This window comes from Hylobates moloch, unplaced genomic scaffold, assembly GCF_009828535.3.
Source record: "Hylobates moloch isolate HMO894 unplaced genomic scaffold, HMol_V3 SCAFFOLD_12, whole genome shotgun sequence".
In the NCBI taxonomy this organism is placed as follows: Eukaryota; Metazoa; Chordata; class Mammalia; order Primates; family Hylobatidae; genus Hylobates; species Hylobates moloch.
In genome coordinates, this window is record NW_026652287.1 from 64145725 (window position 1) to 64169404 (window position 23680).

At 52.0% G+C, this 23680-nt stretch overlaps 1 protein-coding gene across 1 annotated transcript in view; it reads right to left on the reverse strand.

Moving 5' to 3' along the window:
- NPHS1 (NPHS1 adhesion molecule, nephrin) overlaps positions 1 to 20008 on the reverse strand; it is a 27950-nt gene extending 7942 nt beyond the window's left edge. Inside the window, exons 1-23 of the mRNA XM_032171649.2 lie at positions 19296 to 20008; positions 18973 to 19188; positions 18778 to 18900; positions 18473 to 18601; positions 17876 to 17957; positions 17061 to 17164; positions 16747 to 16874; positions 16487 to 16658; positions 16148 to 16305; positions 15764 to 15908; positions 15553 to 15677; positions 13548 to 13716; positions 13194 to 13323; positions 12893 to 13065; positions 11848 to 11988; positions 11632 to 11772; positions 11009 to 11130; positions 9917 to 10088; positions 9662 to 9818; positions 9253 to 9404; positions 7017 to 7128; positions 6749 to 6930; positions 2803 to 2859 (exon numbers count right to left, since the gene is read on the reverse strand). Of these exons, the coding sequence (XP_032027540.1) occupies positions 2803 to 2859; positions 6749 to 6930; positions 7017 to 7128; positions 9253 to 9404; positions 9662 to 9818; positions 9917 to 10088; positions 11009 to 11130; positions 11632 to 11772; positions 11848 to 11988; positions 12893 to 13065; positions 13194 to 13323; positions 13548 to 13716; positions 15553 to 15677; positions 15764 to 15908; positions 16148 to 16305; positions 16487 to 16658; positions 16747 to 16874; positions 17061 to 17164; positions 17876 to 17957; positions 18473 to 18601; positions 18778 to 18900; positions 18973 to 19188; positions 19296 to 19353 (3148 nt within the window). The 5' untranslated portion in view covers positions 19354 to 20008. The remainder of the gene's footprint in view (positions 1 to 2802; positions 2860 to 6748; positions 6931 to 7016; positions 7129 to 9252; positions 9405 to 9661; positions 9819 to 9916; positions 10089 to 11008; positions 11131 to 11631; positions 11773 to 11847; positions 11989 to 12892; positions 13066 to 13193; positions 13324 to 13547; positions 13717 to 15552; positions 15678 to 15763; positions 15909 to 16147; positions 16306 to 16486; positions 16659 to 16746; positions 16875 to 17060; positions 17165 to 17875; positions 17958 to 18472; positions 18602 to 18777; positions 18901 to 18972; positions 19189 to 19295) is intronic.
- Between the last annotated feature and the right edge of the window lie 3672 nt (positions 20009 to 23680).

Genomic DNA, 23680 nt, shown 5'->3' on the forward strand with positions numbered 1-23680 from the left:
AAGAGTCTCACTCTGTCACCCAGGCTGGAGTGCAGTGGCACAATCTCGGCTCACTGCAACCTCCGCCTCCTGGGTTCAAGCGATTCTTCTCCCTCAGCCTCCCAAGTAGCTGGGATTACAGGCGCATGCCACCACACCCAGCTAATTTTTTTTTTTTTTTAGTAGAGATGGAGTTTCGCCATGTTGGACAGGCTGGTCTTGAACTCCTGGCCTCAAGTGGTCTGCCCAACTTGGCCTCCCAAAGTGCTGGCATTATAGGCGCGAGCCACCACGCCAGGCCTCAAATGACTTCTTTCCACCAACTTCCATCCCAGCCAATATCAGGCTGACTTGGCTGCTGTATTCCTGGCGACAAGGCTGAACCCCTCTAAGTAGGGATCTGTTGGGCAGCCATCTCCCCTATCTTCTACTAACAGCACTTTTTTCCCCTGGGGAGAACAGCCACTCCCCACTCTCAGTCTTGGGCTCAGGCAGGACTCCAGAGTGGGCACATGGCCCAGCATGGACAATAAGAGTTTCCATTCTCCTCTCCACAGTGATTGTTTAGACACAGGCATTGTACCCAACATGTGTTTTTAACAAAACTTTTAGGACAATTCTAGTAGCTGTCAAGAAGATGGAGGTGGGGGAGGGCTTCTCTGCCTCTCCGATTGAAGAAACTGAGAAAGAAGCCACCACAGATGAAGGCAAAGTTGAGAGAGGGTGAGAAACAGATTGCTGGTGAGATTTTTGAGCACCTGAAAGCAGCCACACTTGGAATTTTTTATTTCATGTACCAAGCTTTTTTTTTTTTTTTTTCTTGAGACAGGGTTTCACTCTTTTGCCCAGGCTGGAGTGCAGTGGTGTGATCTCGGCTCATTGAAGCCTCAACCTCCCGGCCTCAAGCAATCCTCCCGCATCAGCCTCCTGAGTAGCTAGGACTACAGGCATGCACCACCACCCCTGGCTAATTTTTTTTGCTTTTGTTTTATAGAGATGGGGTTTCACCATGTTGCCCAGGTTTGTCTCCAATGCCTGGGCTCAAGTGATCTACCTGCCTCAGCCTCCCAAAGTGCCGGGATATAGGCATGAGCCACCGTGCCCAGCCAAGCCATTCTTTTTCGTGTTGACAAAACAGCTGTACTTCTGTCAGTTGCAACCTTTTTCTCAGGCTCTGAAGGGGATTGTTTGCCAAATGGTTGCAATCCTCTCCCGGTAGTCAGATCCTTGAGTGCAGGGCCTTTCCACACTGACGCTGTGTTGAGCCATGTGACTTGCTTTGGCCAATGAGACAATAGCAACTATGACAGAATCAGCTAGTAAATTGGAATGTACTCTCTTGCTGCTTCTGACCCCTGTGACCACCTCCATGTGAAAAAGTCAAGAAGAGACATGCGCCCAGTTATCTCCACTGTTCCAACCAAGAGCCAGATGGCCATCAGAAGTATGGGAAGGGGGCAACCCTAGACCACCCAGTCCAGTGGAGCTGCCAGCTGACTGCAGAGATGATTTAAGCCAGCCCAGACCAGCACTGTTCTGCCAGACTCTTAAAATCATGAGAAAGAACGTTGCTATAAGCACCCATGTTTGGGGTGGTTCGTTATACAGCAAAAGCTAACTGATGCAGGCTTCTTACAGGACATGGAATGAGCTAAGTCTTACGGAATTAAACTAAATTTGGAAGAGAAGAAAATTTATCACTCCAGGCAAGAAGAAGATCTAAGAAAAAAAAATTGGCCAGATGCAGTGGCTCACGCCTGTAATCCCAGCACTTTGGGAGGCTGAGGTGGGTGAATCACAAGGTCAGGAGTTAAAGACCATCCTGGCTAACACCGTGAAACCCCGTCTCTACTAAAAATACAAAAAATTAGCTGGGCATGGTGGCACGTGCCTGTAGTCTCAGCTACTCGGGAGGCTGAGGCAGGAGAAGAACCCGGGAGGTGGAGGTTGCAGTGAGCCGAGATCGCAACGCTGCACTCCAGCCTGGGCAACAGAGCAAGACTCCATCTCTAAAAAAAAAAAAACAAAATGCCGAGTGCCGTGGCTCATGCCAGTAATCTCAGCACTTTGGGAAGCTGAGGCAGGCAGATCACTTGAGGTCGGGAGTTCCAGAACATCCTGGCCAACATGGTGAAACCCCGTCCCTACTAAAAAAGTACAACAATTAGCCAGGTGTGGTGGCGGGTGCCTATAATCCCAGCAACTCGGGAGGCTGAGGCAAAAGAATCGCTTGAACCTGGGAGGTGGAGGTTTCAGTGAGCCAAGATTTTGCCACTGCACTCCAGCCTGGGCAACAGAACGAGATTCTGTCAAAAAAAAGAAAGAGAAGAAAGAAAGAAAGAAAGAAAGAAAGAAAGAAAGAAAGAAAGAAGGAAAGAAAGAAAGAAAAATGAGGAAGCTCTAAGGAGTCTGCAAGACTGCAGGGACAGAACTAAGTCTCATAGGGTTTCCCTCTGTTGCCAAGGCTGGAGTGCAGTGGCTCAGTCATAGCTCACTGCATCCTCCAACTCCTGGGCTTCGCAATCCTCCCATCTCAGCCTTCTGAGTAGTCGGGACTACAGGCACATGCCACCACACCCAGCTATTTTTTATTTTTGCAAAGATGGAGTCTTGCTATGCTGCCCAAGCTTGTCTCAAACTGCTAGGCTCAAGTGATCACATGCTTTGGCCTCCCAAAGGGTTGGGATTACAGGCGTGAGCCACTGAGCTCGGCCAGAACTAAGTCGTTAAGCAGCTGTGACTACAAGCAGAGGAGGTAGGGTCAGAGACCAGGAGGTTCCATTCTCAGGGGAGCCAGGAGGGATCAGGGGACTGAGGACTTGCCTGAAGGTGGCTCTGTGGGCAGCTGGTCTTCGGGTTCTCCAGAAGGCTGGTCGAGACCTGGGGGGTGGATATAGAGATTGTGACTTAACACTAAGAATCTGAGATAAGCTTTAAATATTTCTCAGCCTCTTCTTAAGCCTATTAGACTCATGGGAACTGGTATACGGCTGCTTAAGAATATTTCCAAGAGAGCTAGAAATTGCTGATAACAATGACAGTACTATTAATAGCAATTCTAACAGTGATGCTAATGTTAAGAATAATTTTTTTTTTTTTTTTGAGACTGAGCCTGTCTCTATTGCTCAGGCTGGAGTGCAGTGGCGCGATCTCAGCTCACTGAAACCTCTGCCTCCGGGGTTCAAGCACTTCTCATGCTTCAGCCTCCTGAGTAGCTGGGATTACAGGCATGAGCCACCACACCCAGCTAATTTCTGTATTTTTAGTAGAGACGAGGTTTCACCATGTTCACCAGGCTGGTGTCAAACTCCTGACCTCAAGTAAGGACACTTTTTTACTTGAGGCTCACGCCTGTAATCCCAGCTACTTGGAAGGCTAAGGCAGGAGAATTGCTTGAACCTGGGAGGCGGAGCTTGCGGTGAGCTGAGTTCATACCACTGTACTCCAGCCTGGTTGACAGAGCAAGACTCCGTCCACCTGCCTCAGCCTCCCAAAGTGCTGGGATTACAGGCTTGAGCCACTGCACACGGACAATTTTTTTTTTTTTTCAAGACGGAGTCTTGCTCTGTCACCCAGGCTGGAGCGCAGTGGCGCAATCTTGGCTCACTGCAACCTCCGCCTCCCAGGTTCAAGCAATTCTCCTGCCTCAGCCTCCCAAGTAGCTGGGACTACAGGTGCCTGCCACCACGCCTGGCTAATTTTTTGTATGTTTAGTAGAGATGGGGTTTCACCATATTGGCCAGGCTAGTCTCAAACTCCTGACCTCGTGATTCGCCCACCTCGGCCTTCCAGAGTGCTGGGATTACAGGCGTGAGCCACCGCGCCTGGCCATTTTTTTTTTTTTTTTTAAAGAGACAGAGTCTCACTCTGTCACTCAGGCTGGAGTGCAGTGGCCTGCTCATAGCTCACTGCAGCCTCGACCTCCTGGGCTCAAGGTATCCTCCCGCCTCAGACTCCTGACTAGCTGGGACTACAGGCATGCACCACCATGCCTGGCCCAAAAATGAATTGTTGATGAGCATTTTTGGTGTGCTAGGTCCTTTTCACTCGAATTATCAATTTGTTGAGTTGACCAAAAAAGACTTTGGGCTCATGATCCCTTAATAGAGGTACAAGTTCTAAAGCAAAGGAGGCAAGTGTCATACTTTATGTTTTAGTGTTCAAAGGGAAGACTGGAATGGGGTGGGGGGAAGAGCAGAGAAGATTTTAGGGGTGAGAAAGTGTCCTTACTTCTACTGAGAAAAAGTCTGCTGTGTCAGGAAGAGGAAAACAGAAAGAAGAAGCTTGCGGCCAGGAGTGTGGCTCATGCCTGTAATCCCAGCACTTTGGGAGACTGAGGCAGGTGGATCACCTGAGGTCAGGACTTTGAGACCAGCCTGGCCAACATGGTGAAACCCCGTCTCTACTAAAAATACAAAAATTAGCCAGGCGTGGTGGTGGGCACCTGCAATCGCAGCTACTCGGGAGGCTAAGGCAGGAGAATTGCTTGAACCTGGGAGGCAGAGGTTGCGGTGAGCCGAGATCATGCCACTGTACTCCAGCCTGAGTGACAGAGCAAGATTCTATCGCAATAAAAAAAAAAAAAAAAAGAGAAAGAAAGAAAGAAAAAGAAACTGGGCCACAAAGATCTGTGCTATATATTTTTAGAAACTGAGACACTTGCCTACGTTCATACGACTAGGAGGTAGCAGAGAGGGGATTTGAACCCAAGCTTCTCTGAACCAGGCTCTGAAGGATTTACCACTACAACACTGTGCCTATCAGAATCGTAACGTATTCATCATATTCAAGAAATTTGTCCTTCTCATCTGACTTGCTGAATTTATTGGAATAAAGTTATTCATAATATTCCCTAATTATCCTCTTAATGTCTGTGGAGTCTGTGGTAACATCCCTTCTTCCATTGCTGTTATTGGTAACTGGTATTTTCTCCCTTTTTTTTTTGTCTTAATCAGCTTTGTAAATGTTATTGTTTTTTTCAAATAACCAGCTTCTGGTTTCATTGATTTTCTTAATGGTTTTTCTGTTTTCTAATTCATTCATTTCTACTCTTACCATTATTATTTTCTTCTTTCTGTTTACTTTGAGTTTAATTTGTTCTTCTTTTATTAGTTTGTTTCTCTCTCTCTCTCTCTCTCTCCCTTTCTTTCTTTCTTTCTTTTTTTTTTTTTTTGAGATGGAGTTTTGCTCTTGTTGCCCAGGCTGGAGTGCAATGGCACCATCTCTGCTCACCGCAACCTCCACCTCCCAGGTTCAAGCGATTCTCTTGCCTCAGTCTCCCAAGTAACTGGGATTACAGGCATGTGCCACCAGGCCTGGCTAATTTCGTATTTTCAGTACAGACAGGGTTTTCCCATGTTGGTCAGGCTGATCTCGAACTCCCAACCTCAGGTGATCCACCCGCCTTGGCTTCTCAAAGTGCTGGGATTACAGGCATGAGCCACAGTTTCTTAAGATGAAAACTTAGAATATGCATTTGAGGTTATTCTTTTTAAAAAAAAAAAAAAATAGGCCAGGCGTGGTGACTCACACCTGTAATCCCAACACTTTGGGAGGCTGAGGCTGGTGGATCACCTGAGGTCAGGAGTTCGAGACCAGCCTGGACAGCATGGTGAAACCCCGTCTCTACTAAAAATACAAAAAAATTACAGGTGCATGCCTGTAATCCCAGCTACTTGGGAGGCTGAGGCAGGAAAACTGCTCAGACCCAGGAGGCAGAGGTTGCAGTGAGCCGAGACGGCACCATTGCACTCCACCCTGGGCAACAAGAACAAAACTGCATCTCAAAACAAAAACAAACAAACAAAAAGTGGCCAAGCGTGGTGGCTCATGCCTGTAATCTCAGCATTTTGGGAGGCCAAGGCAGGTGGATTACCTGAGGTCAGGAGTTCAAGACCAGCCTGGCCAACATGGCGAAACCCCGTCTCTACTAAAAATACTAAAATTAGCTGGGCATGGTGGCACTTGCCTGTAATCTCAGCTACTTAGGAGGCTGAGGCAGGAGAATCACTTGAACCCGGGAGGCGGAGGTTGTAGTGAGCCAAGATCGTGCCACTGCACTCCAGCCCAGGTGGCAAAGCGAGACTCTATCTCAAAAATAAAAAATAAGGCTGGGCGTGGTGGCTCAGGCCTATAATTCTAGCACTTTGGGAGGCTGAGGCAAGTGGATCACGAGGTCAGGTATTCGAGACCAGCCTGACCAACATGGTGAAACCCCGTCTCTATTAAAAATACAAAATTAGCCAGGCCTGGTGGTGCATGCCTGTAATCCCAGTTACTTGGAAGGCTGAGGCAAGAGAATCGCTTGAACCCAGAAGACGAAGGTTGTAGTGAGCCAAGATCGAACCATTGCACTCCAGCCTGGGCAACAAGAGTGAAACTCCGTCTCAAAAAAATAAAAAAAAATTAAAAATAAAATAAAATCAAAAACTAAAATAAGCACTTAATGCTATAAATTTCCCTCTAAGTATACTGCTTTAACTGCAACCTCAAATTTTTATATGTTTTCATTTTCATTTAATTCAAACTATTTTCTAATTTCCCTTGGTCATTCAGACAGTATGGGTTGTGGTTAACGGTTGGTCTCAAGTTCATCTGCCTGAGTTTCAATCTCATCTTTACCTTTTACTAGTTGTGTGACCATGGACAATTTGCTGAACAGCTATAGGCCTCAGTAACTCATCATAAAAGGGGAATAGTATTGACTTCACTGTACTACCCTACACATCCTCTGAGGAACACTCCAACCTGCCCAAGGCCCCCTTCCCACCTGGGGTAGTGATGGGAAGCTGGGTCCCCTTGTCAGCCAGTCCACTGTCCCCCAAGGCATTGCTGGCCAGCAGCCAGATCCTGTATCGTGTAGAAGGCTGTAGACCAGTCAGTGTGAAGGTGGTGGCCTGGGGTGGTAGGACATCCACATAGTGGAACCCTGGAGTCCCCAGGGCCTCATACCTGCAGGACAGGGGGATAGTAAATTCAGGGAAGTGCCCCAGCCCATTGGCTGCCTCCCCTTCTTTCCTGCCTTGACAAGGACCCACCTGATGCAGAACCTCTGTGGCAGGCCCCCATCAAAGCCAGGCTTCCACTCCAGCCCCACGGAGTGTGGGGTCAGACTCACAACCTTTAATCCTGATGGAGGGTCAGGGCGGCCTATGGGGAGAAAGATGGGAAAGCAGTCAGAGGATACAAAAGAATTTCAGAAGATTCTGTCCAGGTTTTCCCTAGGAATGATTTTAAATATACAATCGCTTCTCATTGTTCACAGTATACTCATGTTCTATAAGGTCATGGTGAACACTGCTCTGGCAAACACCAAACTGTTCCTGTAATCCCACTACTTTGTGAGACCAAGGCTGAAGGATGCTTGAGCCCAGGAGTTCGAGACCAGCCTGAGCAACACAGAAAGACCCTGTCTCAAATTAAACATTCAAATTAAAAATAATTTTAAAAAGAAGTAAGTGAAAACAAAACCAAAAGAAACAGCAAAAAAAATTCAAGACCAAATGGTTACTTCTATGGAAAATGAAGGGTTAGATTTCTTTCTTTTTTCTTTCTTTTTTTTTTTTTTTAGATGGAGTTTCGCTCTTATTGCCCAGGCTGGAGTGTAGTGGTGCAATCTTGGCTCACTGCAACCTCCACCTCCTGGGTTCAAGCAATTCTCCTGCCTCAGCTTCCCGAGTAGCTGGATTACAGGTGCCTGCCACCATGCCCAGCTAATCTTTGGTATTTTTAGTAGAGATAGGGTTTCATCATGTTGGCCAGGCTTGTCTCAAACTCCTGACCTCAGGTGATCCACCCTCCTTGGCCTCCCAAAATGCTGGGATTACAGGCATGAGCCACCGCACCTGGTATGGTTAGGTTTCTTTTTTTTTTTCTTTTTTTTCTTTTTTGAGACGGAGTCTCGCTCTGTCACCCAGGCTGGAGTGCAGTGGCGTGATCTCGACTCACTGCAAGCTCTGCCTCCCGGGTTCACGCCATTCTCCTGCCTCAGCCTCCCAAGTAGCTGGGACTACAGGTGCCCACCACCATGCCCAGCTAATTTTTTGTGTTTTTAATAGAGACGGGTTTTCACCGTGTTAGCCAGGATGGTCTCGATCTCCGGACCTCATGATCTGCCCACCTCGGCCTCCCAAAGTGCTGGGATTACAGGCGTGAGCCACTGCGCCCGGCAGTTAGGTTTCTTTAAACGTCTCATCACAGCATTTGCGTCAAGCAATCAATACATAATTTTTTTTTTTTTGAGACAGAGTCTCACTCTGTTGCCCAGGCTGGAGTGCAGTGGCGTGAACTCAGCTCACTGCAACCTCCACCTCCTGGGTTCAAGCAATTCTTCTGCCTCAGCCTCTTGAGTAACTGGGATTACAAGCGCATGCCACCAGGCCCGGCTTTTTTTTTTTTTTTTTTTTTTTAAAGTAGAGACGGGGTTTCACCATATTGGTCAGGCTGACCTCGTGATCTGCCCGCCTCAGCCTCCCAAAGTGCTGGGATTACAGGCGTGAGCCACCACGCCTGACTAATCCTGGTATTTTCATACTACTGTTAGGAACAGAAAGAATTCTGTTTCCTCTGGGAATTCTAACAGACCACTATGAGGGCCCTTAGAATAAAGCCAACACAGAGACATGCAGATGTAAGAATGAAGAGGGCTGGGTGTGATGACTCACACCTGTAATCCCACCACTTTGGGAGGCTGAGGCAGGCAGATCACCTGAGGTCAGGAGACCAGCCTGGCCAACATGGTGAAACCCCGTCTCTACTAGAAATACAAAAATTATCTGGGTGTGGTGGCCACGGGGCCTGTAATCTCAGCTACTTGGGAGGCTGAGATGAGAGAATCGCTTGAATCCAGGAGGCGGAGGTTCTAGTGGGCCAAGATCGCGCCATTGCACTCCAGCCTGGGTGACAAGAGTGAACCTCCATTTCAACAACAACAACAAAAAAAAAAAAAAAGAAAGAAAGAAAAAAGAATGGAGAGTTGCTGATGACAGCTGAACCTAAATCCAGAAACCCCTGAAAATCTATTTTTCAGTTACTTGAGCTAACAAGTACCCCCTCTCCATCTTTTTTTATCTTCTTTTCTTTTTCTTCTGCCTTTGTTGTGGGTCTCCCTGAAGATCCAGTCTCCACTAGGATTTTCAGGGCAGGCAAAAACTCCATCTCACACTTACACAGATCCTCCAGTTTCAGAAACACGGGCAGCCCAGGGCCAATCAGGGATGTGGGAATGGATCCAGGGAGCACCCCCTCCCCAACACCCTCACAGCCCCTCCATACTGATGCTGACAAGTTGAATGTTGGTTTGGTCCGAGCCAAGGGCATTGGTGGCTGTGCATGTGAAGAGGGCGTAATCCTGGGTGGCAGACACGTTGGCAATGGTCAGGAGGCTGCTGTGGACACCACCCTGGTGGTATGTGTGCTCCGTGTACCTAGAGAGAAGGTAGGGCACCACTCACCCTTCCATTCACCCAACCACTTATGCTTGGAATCATCTATGCATCCATCCATTCATTTAACCATCTGCCTATCTATCCATTCATCCATTTATCTTTTCATCCACTCATCCATTCACTCACTCATTCCTCCACCCATTCGTCTTCCTTCTCTGCAGGGACTCAGGGAGGGGAAGTGGGGCTGGAGGTCCAGACCTGGGGCTGGAGTGCTGCCTGGCTGGGCCTGGGCTCACCTGGGATCTTGGAGATCCAGAGGCACCCCGTTTTTTGTCCAAGTGAAAACGATGTTGGGGACACCTCGGGCACGGCAGTGGAGGGTGGCAGAACTGGTGCTGTCTCCAGCTGCAGGCACCTTAGTTAGGGGAGTGGGGTGCTCCACCTGGGGGGCAACTGGGAGCGGATGGGCAGTCAACATGAGTTATGTGGGAGACATGAGGGCTGTGGGTTCACTGGCAGGTCTTGAAGTCAAGTGTTTGGGTGATACCCACATCTGACAACAAGACGGACCAGCCGTCGTGCTGGAGGCGCCACCCCGTTGTCCACGATGCACTGGTAAGCGCCAGCCTGGGCCAGTTTGGCATGGTGAATCCGCAGGCGCCCCGTGGGTCCCCTGGATATCTTCTCCATGTCATCCAGGCTCTGGTCCTCCTCATCTTCTCCCTGGAGGCCCAAGAGTCCAGAATTGGCCTCCCAGTCTAGCCCCAGATCCATCACTGCCCAAACTGTCCCTTCTGTAGCCTCATTCCCCTAGCCGCAATCACCCTCCACAGACGTACTGAAGAAAAAAAATTATCCTGTCATCCATCTGTCCATTTACCCAATGCATCTTTTCATCCACCAATCCAGGCAACCACCTACCCATCCATTCACCCAACCACTTATGCTTGGAACCATCTATCCGTCCATCCATTCATTTATCCATCTGCTTATCTCTCCATTCATCCATTTATCTTTCCATCCACTCATTGGTTCACTCACTCATTCCTCCACCCATTTGTCTCCTTCTCTGCACCCACGTGTCCACCCCTGTAGCTCTCCACCCATTCACACAACTATTCACTCATGCTTGCACACCCATAAATACATGCATCTGTTCAGACATTTACCCAGCTACCTATTTATTCATCTTTCCATTGATCTAACCACCCATCCATTCATCAATTCATCCATCATCCTTCTATAGATATCTTTCCTCTGATGGTGTATCCGCCCATCATCTACCCTCTACCCACTGATTTTTCTCCTTCAATCATCTTCCCACCCATCCACTCACCCATTTATCCATCCTTTCACTTGTCCATCTGTTCCTCCATTCACTCACTCATTCATCCACCTGTTCATCCACTTACCTACCTTTCGACCTATCTATCCATCTACCCACCCACTCGCCTGGCTGTCTAGCCATTCATCCATGCATTCATTTTGCCACCAACAGTTATTCTTTCTGGGAGCATGCCCTGACGAGTATATAGTTATACAGGGTCATACAGATGTATGTGGTCCCCACTCCCAAGGAACTCACAGTCAAGAAACCACAACCCCTTGACCCCACCTCCATTCACCAAAGGCTGGGTCCTCACCAGTCTCTCCCAGCTGAACATGCCCGGGAGGATGGGATTGGCATCAACCGTGCAGACTATGTCCACAGAACCCCCAACGTTCACCTCAGTGGGGTCCTGGAGGGCACGGATGGTGGGAGCATCTGGTGGAAGGCAGAGGCTTGGGGAAGGCACTTGGGCCCAGACAGCTCTCCGTGTGAGAGGGCCCCAGGTGGGAGGGATGTCTTAGGGGTTCCAGGAAAGTTATGGGTGTGGACACAATCTGCCCTTAATACCAAAGAGTTGGAGGAGAGTTCTCAAGGTTGGTGAGGTTGTCTCCACCCTCCACTATGCCTCTGTGATAATTAGAGTGGGTTGGGTGGGCTTCCAGAATTGTGTGTGTAGGGGGGCTTATACAGTGGGCCTGACGGGAGCAGCTTCCGTGTCTAGGCGGGCACCCTCTCTGGGCAGAGATTCCACACTGGGTCTCTCTAGTGGGAGGGGTTCTGCAGTGGACGTGGTTACACCACAGCTGGGACTTCCAGAACTGGAGGGTTCCAGGATGGGTGGCTATCCCTGGGTGGGCGGAGCTCCCACAATGAGGAGACTCCACATTGGGCAAGGTTCCTTGGGTGGGTGTGGTTTCCATGGTGGGCGGGGCTTACAGTGCACGTCCAGCCGCAGCAGCGCTTCCGCGGTGCCCTCGGAGTTCTGGCAGTGCAGCTGATAGAGACCATCGTCCGCGCGGGTCACATTCCACAGATGCAGAGCCCCGCTGGACAGGATGCGATGCCGGGGGCCGCCCGCTGGGGAAGGCCAGAATAAGGGACCTGGCAGGGCCTCCCATCCCTGGGACGCCTCCCCATGCCCACTTTCCTCACCTGGACTGAGGCGATAGCCGCGGAAGGTCCAGTTGAAGGCCTCGGGGGCGGGGTTAGCGGACACGGACACGGGCAGCAACGCCTCGCCCTGCTCCACCACGGTCACCACCAGCACCTGCTCCCCCAGGAACTCTGGACGGTCTTCAGAGGGGACGCCGCAGGGAGTCAAGATTGTTGTTAAGGTCAGGGTCAAGGACAGATTGGAGATCAGGCACAGGTTCAAGGGTTAAAGTTGGGGTCACGACGGGGTTTAAGGTTGTGGACAAGGTAACAAGTTCAGAGCTAAGCTCAGGGGTAAGGTTCGGGATAGAAGTTAGAATACAGTTTAGGAAAAGAGTAGAAGCCAGGGTCAGGTTGAAGGATGGAAACAGGAGTCATGAAGGGGGTTAGGAGAGAGGACAAATGCAAGATGGCGGGAGGCAGGATAGGAGTTGGCCCAGGACCACGGGTCAGGATGAAGGTCGGGAGTTTCAAGTTTCAGGATGGGGTTAATGATAGAGTGACAGTGTGAAAGCAAAGACCAAGGCCAGGCGCAGTGGCTCACGCCTATAATCCCAGCACTTTGGGATGCCAAGGCAGGAGGATCACTTGAGGCAAGGTGCTCAAGATTGGCCTGGGCAACATAAAGAAATGCCATCTCCATTTAAAATTAAAAGTACAAAAAATCAGCCTAGCATAGTGGCACGTGCCTGTAATCCCAGCACTTTGAGAGGCCAGCGCAGGAGGATTGCTTGAGCCCAGGGGTTCAAGACCAGCCTGGGCAACATAGTGAGACCCCGTTGCTACAAAAAGTAAAAATAAACTAGCGAAGCGTGGTAGCGCACACCTGTAGTCTCAGCTACTCGGGAGGCTGAGGTGAGAGGATCACTTGAGCTCAGGAGTTGGAGGCTGCAGTGAGCTATGATTGCACCACTGCATTGCAGCCTGAGCGACAAAAAATGAAAGAGAGAGAGAGAAGAGAAAAAGAAGGAAAAAAAGGAAAGACCCAAGGAGTAATTTAGGGTCAGGAAAGCATCGAGAGGGGCTTTCAGGCCAGGGCACATACACAGCACGTTGAGGCGATAGAAGGAGCTCACGGTTTCGCGGAGCTCGGCGCTGTGGGCGCGGCAGGTCACGCGTTGGCCATGATCGCGGGATGACACTTGCAGAAGGACGCTCCTGGCAGCGGCAGAGCCTTTGAACGGGGCTCTCCGGGGAGGGGCAGCCACGCCCTCCAGCCTGTGGACCCAGGGTCAAGCCAGGGCTGCGAGCAGAGCCAGAGGCTGGAGAGGGGCTAGGCGGGAGCGGGACATGCGTGGAGGGGGCGAGGCCAGACCAGAGAGGGGAAGGATCCCTCGCACTCCCACCTCTCCCCTTCCTTGTCCCAGGACAAGTTGACCGGCGGGTTGCTGCTGACGCTGACGCATGTCAAGTTTAAGAAGTCCCCCGGGCGCAGTGAGGATGCGTTGGCCAGGATCGTCACATTAGTTGGGGGAACTGGGAGACGGGGTTGGAGGAGCGAGACTCAGAAGTTAGGGGCGGCCTGGTCTGCGTCCACCCCACCTGCATCCCAGGCTCCTCCCAGTCTCGGGTCCCCCACTCCGCCCCCGCCCGCATCCCCCGGGTCCAGGGTTCGCTGGGTCCCTGCCCCACCTGGCTCTGTCCCTCCCGCCCCGCCCCCGCCGAGTCCGCCCCCGGGCCTCAGCAGTGCGAGCCCTCACACTGCACCGCCAGCTGCGTGAACGCGCTGAGCTGGCCAGCCTTGCACGTGAACTTGGCCTGGTTGTCCGACGGCCCTGTTACCAGCACCAGCTCTCGGGAGAAGGTGCTCCCAGATTTCTCCACGCTGCCGAGATGCACGCGCAGCGACTCCGTCACGGTGCGCGAGTCCTACGGGCCAGGAGTGACTGGGGGCCGTAGGCAGCCCTGCCGCTTCCACCAACCCCCAACCTCCCCACCCTGCCCACTGGGTTGGTGCCGCCAGCCCAGACAAAGCCTTTTTGTGATAAGGAAAAGCACCCCCATCAGCGCCACTCCCCTAGGGCAAAGCAGTGGGGAGTGGAACTGAGTGACCCCCCCCGGAGTCTCTCCCGCCTCCCCAAGTCCCTGTGCATGGCCGTTTTGGGGATCTGAATCCGCCTTCTGTCCCACACCCAACTCCCGCTCTGCCTCTGCAGCCACCTGCAGGCTCTCAGCGCACTCCTCAAAATCTATTTCTGCTGTGTTTACCCAACACCACGTGCAGGAAACTCCCTTGAAATTCCCAGGCCATTCCCAGAGTTCCTCAGTTCCTTTTCTTAAAATTCCTGCTGTCCCCAAAGATTTCCTTTGAAATTTTCCTTAATTCCAGTGTCTTTCCATAGATTACTTTCTTTTTTTATTATTGCTGCTGCACAAATTAAACTTTCCATAGATTTCTGAATCTTTCCCGATATTATATCTTATGATCCCAGCCTTTTAACAGATTCCTTTGTATTGCCCAGATTCTCAGCACTTCCCCAGAATTCCATCCAATTAAAATGAAATTCCATTGTTATTTCTATAATTCCTAGTCTTCCCCCCAAAGTTTTCAACTAGCTCCCTAATTCCCAGGATTTTCCTAGAATTCTATTAGGCTTCTCTTTCATTTTAATGAAATTTCATTTTCTTGCCTCCAAATCCCAATAATTCAATTTAATACTAATGAATTTTCGATAGTCTGTGGAATTACTAGCTTTTCTCCAAATTTTCTTTTCTTTTTTTGAGACGGAGTCTCCCTCTGTCGCTTAAGCTGGAGGGCAGTGGCGCGATCTCGGCTCACTGCAAGCTCCACCTCCCGGGTTCACGCCATTCTCCTGCCTCAGCCTCCCGAGTAGCTGGGACTACAGGTGCCCGCCACCATGCCTGGCTAATTTTTTTGTATTTTTAGTAGAGACGGAGTTTCACCATGTTAGCCAGGATGGTCTTGATCTGCTGACCTCGTGATCCGCCCGCCTCAGCCTCCCAAAGTGCTGGGATTACAGGCGTGAGCCACTGCACCCGGCTTTTTTTTTTTTTTTTTTTTCTGAGACGGAGCTTCGCTCTTGTTGCCCAGACTGGAGTGCTGTGGCACAATCTTGGCTCACCGCAACCTCAGCCTCCTGGATTCAAGCGATTCTCTAGCCTCAGCCTCTCGAGTAGCTGGGATTACAGGCCCGCGCCACCACGCCCAGCTAATTTTTTGTATTTTTAGTAGAGACAGGGTTTCTCCATGTTGGTCAGGCTGGTCTCTAACTCCCGACTTCAGGAGATCTGCCTACCTCAGCCTCCTAAAGTGCTTGGATTACAGGGGTGAGCCACTGCGCCCGGCCAAATTTTACAGCATTTTTTAAATTTTTATTTTATTTTTTTCTGGGATTCAAGTCTTTCCCTAAAATTCCTGACATTTCACCTGAATTCTGAGATTTTTCACTAGAATTTTCTTTAATTTTAATGAAATTACCTTTTCTCTAGAATGCCTAATTTTGATTCAGAGTTCCAATTTTTATCCTAAAATTCTCACTGTTTCCCCAGAATTTTCCTAGGATTCCATTTAATTCTCATGGCATTTGTGTCTTTCCTGATTCCCTGCCAAACCTCAGAACCTCTAGTACTTTTCAAGAAATTTAATCTTTTTCCAAGATTGCCCAAGATACTGAAGGAGAGAAGGGGCCTGGTCCTTCCGCCACATTCCTGGCCACCCCCCCATAGCCCTGCCGTGGCACCAACCTTGTACCACATGAGGGAGGGCTCTGGGTTTCCCCCGATGGCCAAACACACCAGCCTCACCCGGGTCCCAGCTCGGAGCTTCTGTCCCTCTGGGGGACCCTCAATCCACAGTTTCTGGGCAGGATCTGGGGGGAGAGGCGGGAAGAATGACTTTTTCTCTGGGCTGGGTCCTGAGGCTTGGGGGCATTGCTGGGCCAGGGCAGGGGCTCACATTTTACATTCAGGGTGAGTGACTTCTTGAAGGTCTCCTTGGCGAAGGCTTCACTGAAGGCCTCACATGTGACGGTCAGACCGTTGTCCTCCCGCCGCGCCAGGAATGTCAGGTTGGACATGGAGATGTGACCACCATGCAGTCCCTGGCAGGGAGTGAGCTTCAGACGTGGGGACTGCAGCACCCCATCCATCGTGCTAGAGGCCTGAGTCCATCCCAGTCCCCAGCAGGGACACAGGAGATATCTCTACCTCCCCCTCTGTTGGACCCATGGTCCTCAAGGAGAAAGCCCCCCAGGCTGCTGGATCCATCCCCTTCCCTATCCACGAATCATGCCTTCAACCCCCTCCATGCTCAGACCCAGGAGCCTGGCCCCCGCCTCACATCCATGACTGTCTCCTCCATGGGCAGCAGCTGCCGCCAGCCCAGCCACCATCGTAGCAGGACCCGCGGGCGACTGGACTTGCTGACACAGGAGAGTGTCACGTTCTTGTTCTCAGTCTGGGATGCAGATCCCAAGATAATAATGGCACTAGGGGGAACTGCAGGGACAGAGAGGGAAGACACTAAGCTGGGCTGGATTTCTCACAGACCAGCCCAGACAGAACAGGACTGGAGACAGATGCTGAGATCTTTGGCGTCCAGTAGGCATAATTTGGGGGCACACACAGATGGTTCTCTGAGGCACAGACCGACAAGGGGGCAGCTGGCACCAGGACTCACAGGTGACCTGCAGCGTGATGCCGCGCTCCTGGGTCCCTGCAGACACACTGTTGTGGGCCTCGCAGCTGAGCTGCACTCCATGGTCTTCTGGCCTCACGGTCATCACCAGCACACTGCGGGCCACCGCCTGGGTGTGCTCTGTGCCCCACGCTGTGGACACCGGCTGGCCATTCTGGAGACAGGGACAGGCCTGGGCCAGCTCAGGACCGGCTCCCAGACCCCGCTCTCCCCCCAATCTCCATGTCTGCGTTTGCCCTCACCTTCAGCCACTGCAGTGTGGCTAAGGGATTCCCCCCTCGGGCCACACATGGCAGCTCCAAGCTCTGTCCTGCTCGCACGTGCCCCTCATCCAGGCCTGGCCACTCGATGACAGGGGGTCCTGGAGGGACTGGGGGATATCAGTTACTCAGTGGGACTGGAGTAGCCCATCCACTCTTTCCAGGCCCCACAACCTGCCTTTGAACCCCCATGTTTCTCTGAGTACCTGAATTTCCATAATCCCTGTGATCCCCCCACACCCCCCAGTGCCTGCTCCCCATCCTCAGCACCCTAGTTGGCCCAGTTCTCCACTTACACAGAACATTCACAGTGAATGAGGCCTTGATGGGGGCCTCCAGTGCTGGGCTAGACGCCTCACAGACCAGCAACTGCCTATTATCAGAGCTCCGGGGTGTCACCCTGGGATGAGAAGTCAGGGTTCTAGAGTCAGAGTCATCATCTGAAATTTGGGGAGTCAGGGAGAAGAGGTGGGGATGCCACCTCTGGTCCCCACACCTGGTCTAAGTCCCCATGCTGATCTCCTCTGGGATCCAGGATTCCGTGGGAGAGATTTTGGGGGTGAACAGTGAGAACTGGAGCCTAGAGAGACCCACATCTGACCAAAACTTTAGTGCTTGGGACTCTGGAACTGAGGTTCACATGAAGTTTTTTTGTTTGTTTATTTGTTTGTTTGTCTTTTGAGACAGAATCTGGCTCTATTGCCCAGGCTGGAGTGCAGTGGTACAATCTCAGCTCACTGCAACCTCCACTTCTTGGGTTCAAATGATTCTCCTGCCTCAGCCCCCCGAGGAGCTGGGAGTCTAGGCGTGCACCATCACACCCGGCTAATTTTTGTATTTTTAGTGAAAACAGGGTTTCACCATGTTGACCCAGCTGATCTTGAACTCCTGACCTCAGGTGATCCACCCACCTCAGCCTCCCAAAGTGCTGGGATTACAGGCATGAGCCACCACCCCTGTTTCCCATGAAGAAGCTTTGAGAGTCAGGATGAAGAATTGGGTCCCAGATGTTCATACCCAGCCCAAGCTTCATGCTTGCATCCCTGGGGCCTGGGGTTCCCACGGGGAAAATTAGGGGTCAAGGTTGAGTGGGTTGTTTCAGTTTTCACACCTGGCTGTGGCCTCCACAGTGAAGAGTTTCTGCTGGGAGCCCTCATTCACGTTTGCAGAGATGTCGGATATTGTCTGTCCACCTTGGGGCAACAAGAGGGCTAGAGGGGTTCCAGGCTCCCCGCAAGATAGATTATGGGGAGCATGGCCTGAAAGTCCTCAGGGTGGATGCGATGCCCCCTCCCTCCTGGTTCTAGAGGAAAAGGGCCTGGGGCAGAGCTGCATCCCCTCCCAACTTTCTGGACTGCCTGAATGCCGCAGTCTTCAGTGCTGGGTCCTGGGCCTCCCCACTCTTCTCAACTCCTTGCTGGGTTGTACCATGTACCCCATCCCTCAGCTTCTCATGTCTGCACCAGCGCTACTGCCCATATTTCTATCTGGGCCTCAGCCTTGTGCTGGATGCTGTCCCCCTCGATGTGCCCTCCCATCCACTGGGTCCCACACTGGCCTCAGCATCTCCCCACACCTTCTCCTGGGTCCCCATCCCAGGGATGACATCTTTTCTGGGGCCCTTAGGAGGGCACTGGTCAGGAACACACACCCTTCCCACTCCAGAGGCTTCATGCTGCCCCCTGCCACCCAGTTCACCTGCACTCACTCAGGAGAATGGTGATGTCAGGTGCGGGCTTTGCGTCCCCAGACACACAGTTGACCACGTACTCCTGCCCAGCTACCCAGGTGACCATGGTGCCTGCCTCTGGGGTCAGCTGGAGCAGCTTGGGAGGAACTGGTGAGAGAAGGGTCTGGGGTAAGTAAGCTTCCAGCACTGAGAAGGACTTGAAGATTGGAGTTTGGTACCCAGGGTCTGGGAGAGGAGCGGCTGGGGGCTTGGACTTCTGGGTCGTGGGGTAGGGGAGGGCTTGAAGCCCAGACTCATGGGTCCTGGGGGTCTCTCACCCATACCCAGGATGGAGAGGATCACTCTGGGAGACACAAGCTCGGGCCCGGTCTCAGAGCGGCCGACCTGGCACTCATACTCCGCATCATCGCTGAGGTCACAGGCCTCAATGTGCAGGTGGAATTCACCTGCAGGGGGAGCCGGAGGTCAGGGCCGCAGCTTCCGCTGGTGGCTAAGGGTTTCAGGCTCTGATCCCTTACCTCTAGCAGGGTCCCCTTCCAGGCGGTACCTCGGGAAGCCTGGGATCCTGGGGTCGGGGCCCAGGAGCAGCCCATCTTTGGCCCATTGCACCGCACTGCCAGGGGTGCTGACCCCACACCGCAGCTGCACTGAGGCCCCCTCCACCACCGTCAGGTTTTCGGGCAGGGCCCAGAAGCCCCGGGGAACGGAGGCAGGAATCGCCAACTGTGCCAGGCCTGGGGACACAGTCGGGTGCGAGGAAAGGGCAGAGGGTTTGTCTAGGGAAGGTAAGTGGGAAATGGGGGCCACTTGGCGCTGGGTACAAGGCTGGGATCCCACTCACCTTCAGTCAGCAGCCCCAGGAGCAGGAGAGAAGCCCTGAGCGTCGTCCCCAGGGCCATCACAGGTCCCCCTACTGTGACCCCCACAGTGCCCGCTGCCAGCCACCTGCGTCTGTCTGGCTTTCTCTGGGTCCCTCTTTCTGTGTCTCTGCCACCTGCTTTTCTTTTTTATCTCTCTTTCTGTTACTCTCCTCCCTTTCTGTTTTCCTCTCCCCTGTGAGAGTCTCTCTATCTCTGTCTTGCTCCCAGTCTCAATCTCTGAGTCGCTTTCTCTGTCTCTTTAAAAAAACTTTTTTTCTTTTCTTTTTTTTCTTTTTTTTTTTTTTTTTTAGATACAGGGTCTCACTATGTTGGCCAGGTTGATCTCAGACTCTTTCCCTCAAGCCATCCTCCCACCTTGGCCTCTCCAAGTGTTGGGATTGCAGGCGTGAGCCACTGTGCCCAGCCTGTCTCTTTATCTTTCCATCTTTCTCTCCTTGTCTAAGCCGTTCTCTCTCCTTTTGTCTCTGTCTCTTCCTCTCTCTCTCTCTCTCTCTCAGTATCTATCTTCTCTCTTGCCACCCTTCACCCCTGCTCCTTGTCTCACTACTCATGGCCTTTCAAGAAGGACCTGCAGCCCAGAGTCCAGCAGGCCAGGAGCCCAGGAGAGCGATGAGGCTGATGCAGGCACTGGCAGAGTCAGCCCTGCTCTCTGACTCAGCTTGAGCTCATTCTCACAGTGCAACCTCCCCCAGGTACACTCCAGAGCCCCCAGCTCTGGCCTCTGCCCAGCAGGCTCCTCCCAGCTGGCCCAGCTGGAGCATAAAATCCCCTGTCAGCACATGCCAGGCGCGTTCCTCGGTGCCTCCCCAGCCTCCATGACCCCAGGGCCTGGCTTAGGCTGAGAAGATGGGAGAAGTCAGATCTAGGTGGTCTCCCAGCTCAGCAGGGGAGCAGCCAGCTGGGCCCCCAGGTCTTCCCTGCCCTAATACATGACCTTGGCTAGTCCCTTTCTTTCTTTCTTTTTTTTTCTTGAGATAGTCTTGCTCTGTTGCTCAGGCTGGAGTGCAGTGGCATGATCTCGGCTCACTGCAACTTCCACCTGCCATGGCTTGAACCTCCCAGGTTCAAGTAATTCTCCCACCTCTGTCTCCCAAGTAGCTGGTACTACAGGAATATACCACCATGCCTGGCTAATTTTTGTATTTTTACCAAAGACAGGGTTTCGTCATGTCGGCCAGGCTGGTCTCGAACTCCTGACCTCAGGTGATCCATCTGCCTCGGCCTCCCAAAATGCTGGGATTACAGACATGAGCCACCGCGCCTGGCCTCCCTTCCTTTCTTGAGTAGACATCAGTGCCTAAATGATGTTAGGGATCTCTGCTGGGGAGTATGCAAGAGTGAGTGTGACAGGCTGGGAGAGTGTGGGAGAGAGGGAAGATATCCATGTGTGTATGTGGGTGTGAGAGTGGGGAAGGTTAGAGTGAACTGTGATCTGTAATAAGCATGTGGAGAGCATGTGTGTGACAGTGTCTTACGTGGGAGTGCACAGGGTGTGGGTGGGAGTAAAAGGCAGAGTCCAATTCCGCCGGCCCCCAGTGTGGGTGTAGTGTGAGCCCAGAGTGGGTGCCCTTTGGCAAGGACTGCGTGAGCTTTCTTCTGCCTCTTTTTCTTGCCCTCTCCCCCACCTCTTCTTTCCTTCTCCATTTCTCTCGCTCTCCCTCCCTCTATCCATCTTGATTTATCTTTCTTTCTTTTGAGATGGAATCTTGCTCTGTTGCCCAGGCTGGAGGGCAGTGGCATAATCTTGGTTCATTGCAGCCTCAACTTCCTGGGCTCAAGTGATCCTCCTGCCTCAGCCTCCTGAATAGCTGGGACTACAGGTACACACCGCCACTCCAGCTAATTTTTAAAAATTTGTTTGTAGAGACAGGGTCTTTCTCTATTGCCCGGGCTGGAGTGCAGTGGTGTGATCATGGCTCATTGCAGCCTCAAACCTCCTAAGCTCAAGTGTTCTTTCTGCCTCAGCCTCCTGAGTAGCTAAGACTACAAGCCTGCATCACCACTCTGGCTATTTTTTTTTTTTTTTTGAGAGGGAGTCTTGCTCTGTCACCCAGGCTGGAGTTCAATAGTGTGATCTTGGCTCACTGTAACCTCCGCCTCCCGGGTCCAAGCGATTCTCCTGCCTCAGCCTCCCAAGTAGCTGGGAATACAGGTGTTGACCATCACACCTGGCTAATTTTTGTATTTTTGATAGAGACGGGGTTTCGCCATGTTGGCCAGGCTGGTCTTGAACTCCTGACCTCAGGTAACCCACCTGCCTAGGCCCCCCAAAGTGCTGGGATTACAGGTGGGAGCCACTGCACCCGGCCACTTGCCTAATTTTTTTAAATGTTTTTGCAGAGACAGGGTCTTGCTATATTGCCCAAGCTTGTCTGGAACTCCTGGGCTCAAGCAATCCTCCCATTTCGGCCTCTCAAAGTACTAGGATTACAGGCGTGAGTCACCGCACCCGGCCCTTGATTTATCTTTCTTTTTTTTCTTTTTTCTTTTTCTTTTTTTTTTTTTTTTTTTTTGAGACGGAGTTTCACTCTTGTTGCCCAGACTGAAGTGTAACAGTGTGATCTCGGCTCACTGCAACCTTCGCCTCCCGGGTTCAGGCGATTCTCCTGCCTCAGCCTCCCTAATAGCTGGGATTACAGGCATGCGCCACCACACCCAGCTAATTTTTTGTATTTTTAGTAAAGACGGGGTTTCTCCATGTTGATCAGGCTGGTCTCGAACTCCTGACCTCAGGTGATCTGCCTGCCTCGGCCTCCCAAAGTGCTAGGATTACAGGCATGAGTCATTGTGCCCAGCCGATTTATTGTTCTATCTTTCTCCATCCGTTTGAGACTCTCTCACTCTCTGTGTTAAGTGGTTAAATCTCAGTCAATCTTTATTTCACTATGTCTCTCTATCTCTACATGTCTCTGTTCTTCTGTTTGTCTCTGTTCTCACCTCTGTCGCTCCCCTCACCCCACACTCTGTCTCACACACACCAGGAGCTCCATAAATATTTGTTCTCAGCCACACTCTGACCACACCTCTTTCTCTTATGTGTCTCTCCATCTCCCAGTGGCTCCGCTCATCACATCCCTGGATTTTATAACCATATGCTGGTGGGCCTGCCCTCCCCGCGTGCACATACACTGGCCTGGGATAAGCTTCTTCTGCCTGCTTAACTCCTGTGGGAATTGGAAATGCTAGCTTTCTCCCCACCTCCCCAAGACCCCCCCAGTCTCGTTCCCCAAGAGCAAGATGAGGCATCTGGCCCCAGCCCCCAGCTTCATCCTCGATGCTGGCCTTCCCTCTTCCCTCACATGCTTGACTCCTTGCCCTCCTCCCACCTCCCCTCTCCCAACTGCCCCCTACACCCCCTGGGAAATGGGCTGGATGCCGAGCTGGGGGAGCAGCTCTGTCCTGGGGGCCCTCGCCAGATGGTGTCCCTAGGGGCCAGAGCATGGAGCAGTCCCTTGCTGGGGCCTTTAATTAGCACAAACCTTCCACCCTCCGACTTGGCTGTTTTCCTTCTCTGCGTGGTCCTGGGACCTTGGGCTCTCCATCTTTCCATGTCCATAGCCCCAGAGAGCCAGGAAGGGGAAGCGGCATCAAGTGCCTGGAAAAACAGCCCCACTACTTGAGTTCCTCCCTAAGACTCAGGAGTTCAAGCCCCATGTCCATCCTCTTTCAAAATCCAGGCACTAGATATGCCACATAGAAGACAGGAGTGTAGGCCCCCAGATCCCTCCCCTCTCAGACCCTGGCATCTCAGTCCCTTCTCTCCAAGTACTCTGGAATTTGGGCCTCTGATCCTCCTGGCCACCCTACCCACCCCCGCAACCCCCCACTCCCATACACACACACACACATGCACACACACACACACACACAGGACTTAGGACAGATGTTCACCGTCTGATTTCCAAATCCTCCTGGGCCTGTGTGGGGGTGGGGAGAGATTGGCAGATAAATCCACCGACTCTAAGACTTAAGACCAGATATTCTGACCCCTGTCACTCTCTTCCAAGTGCACCATGCTGCAAGCAGGAGACCTAGGAGTTGAGTCTCCAGCCTCTCAAGGAACCGAGAGATCAGGCCATCAGCGTCTCAGCCAGCGAAGGCCTGAAACACCAGTCCCTTACAATCCTGTAAGTCCAACCCCCACTCCCAATCCCACCCCCCCCATTTAGGGACACAGAGTCTGAGCCTAAGAACAGTGGAGAATCTGAATGTGGACCCTCCAGTTCTTACAGGTCCAGGAATGTCAGATCAGGGTCCCAGCCCCCCAGCCCTCCTTCAGGCTGCTCGGGGTCCCTCCCACCTGCTCGGCCAGCTGCGCAGCGTGGGAACGCCCCAGCTGGGCTGC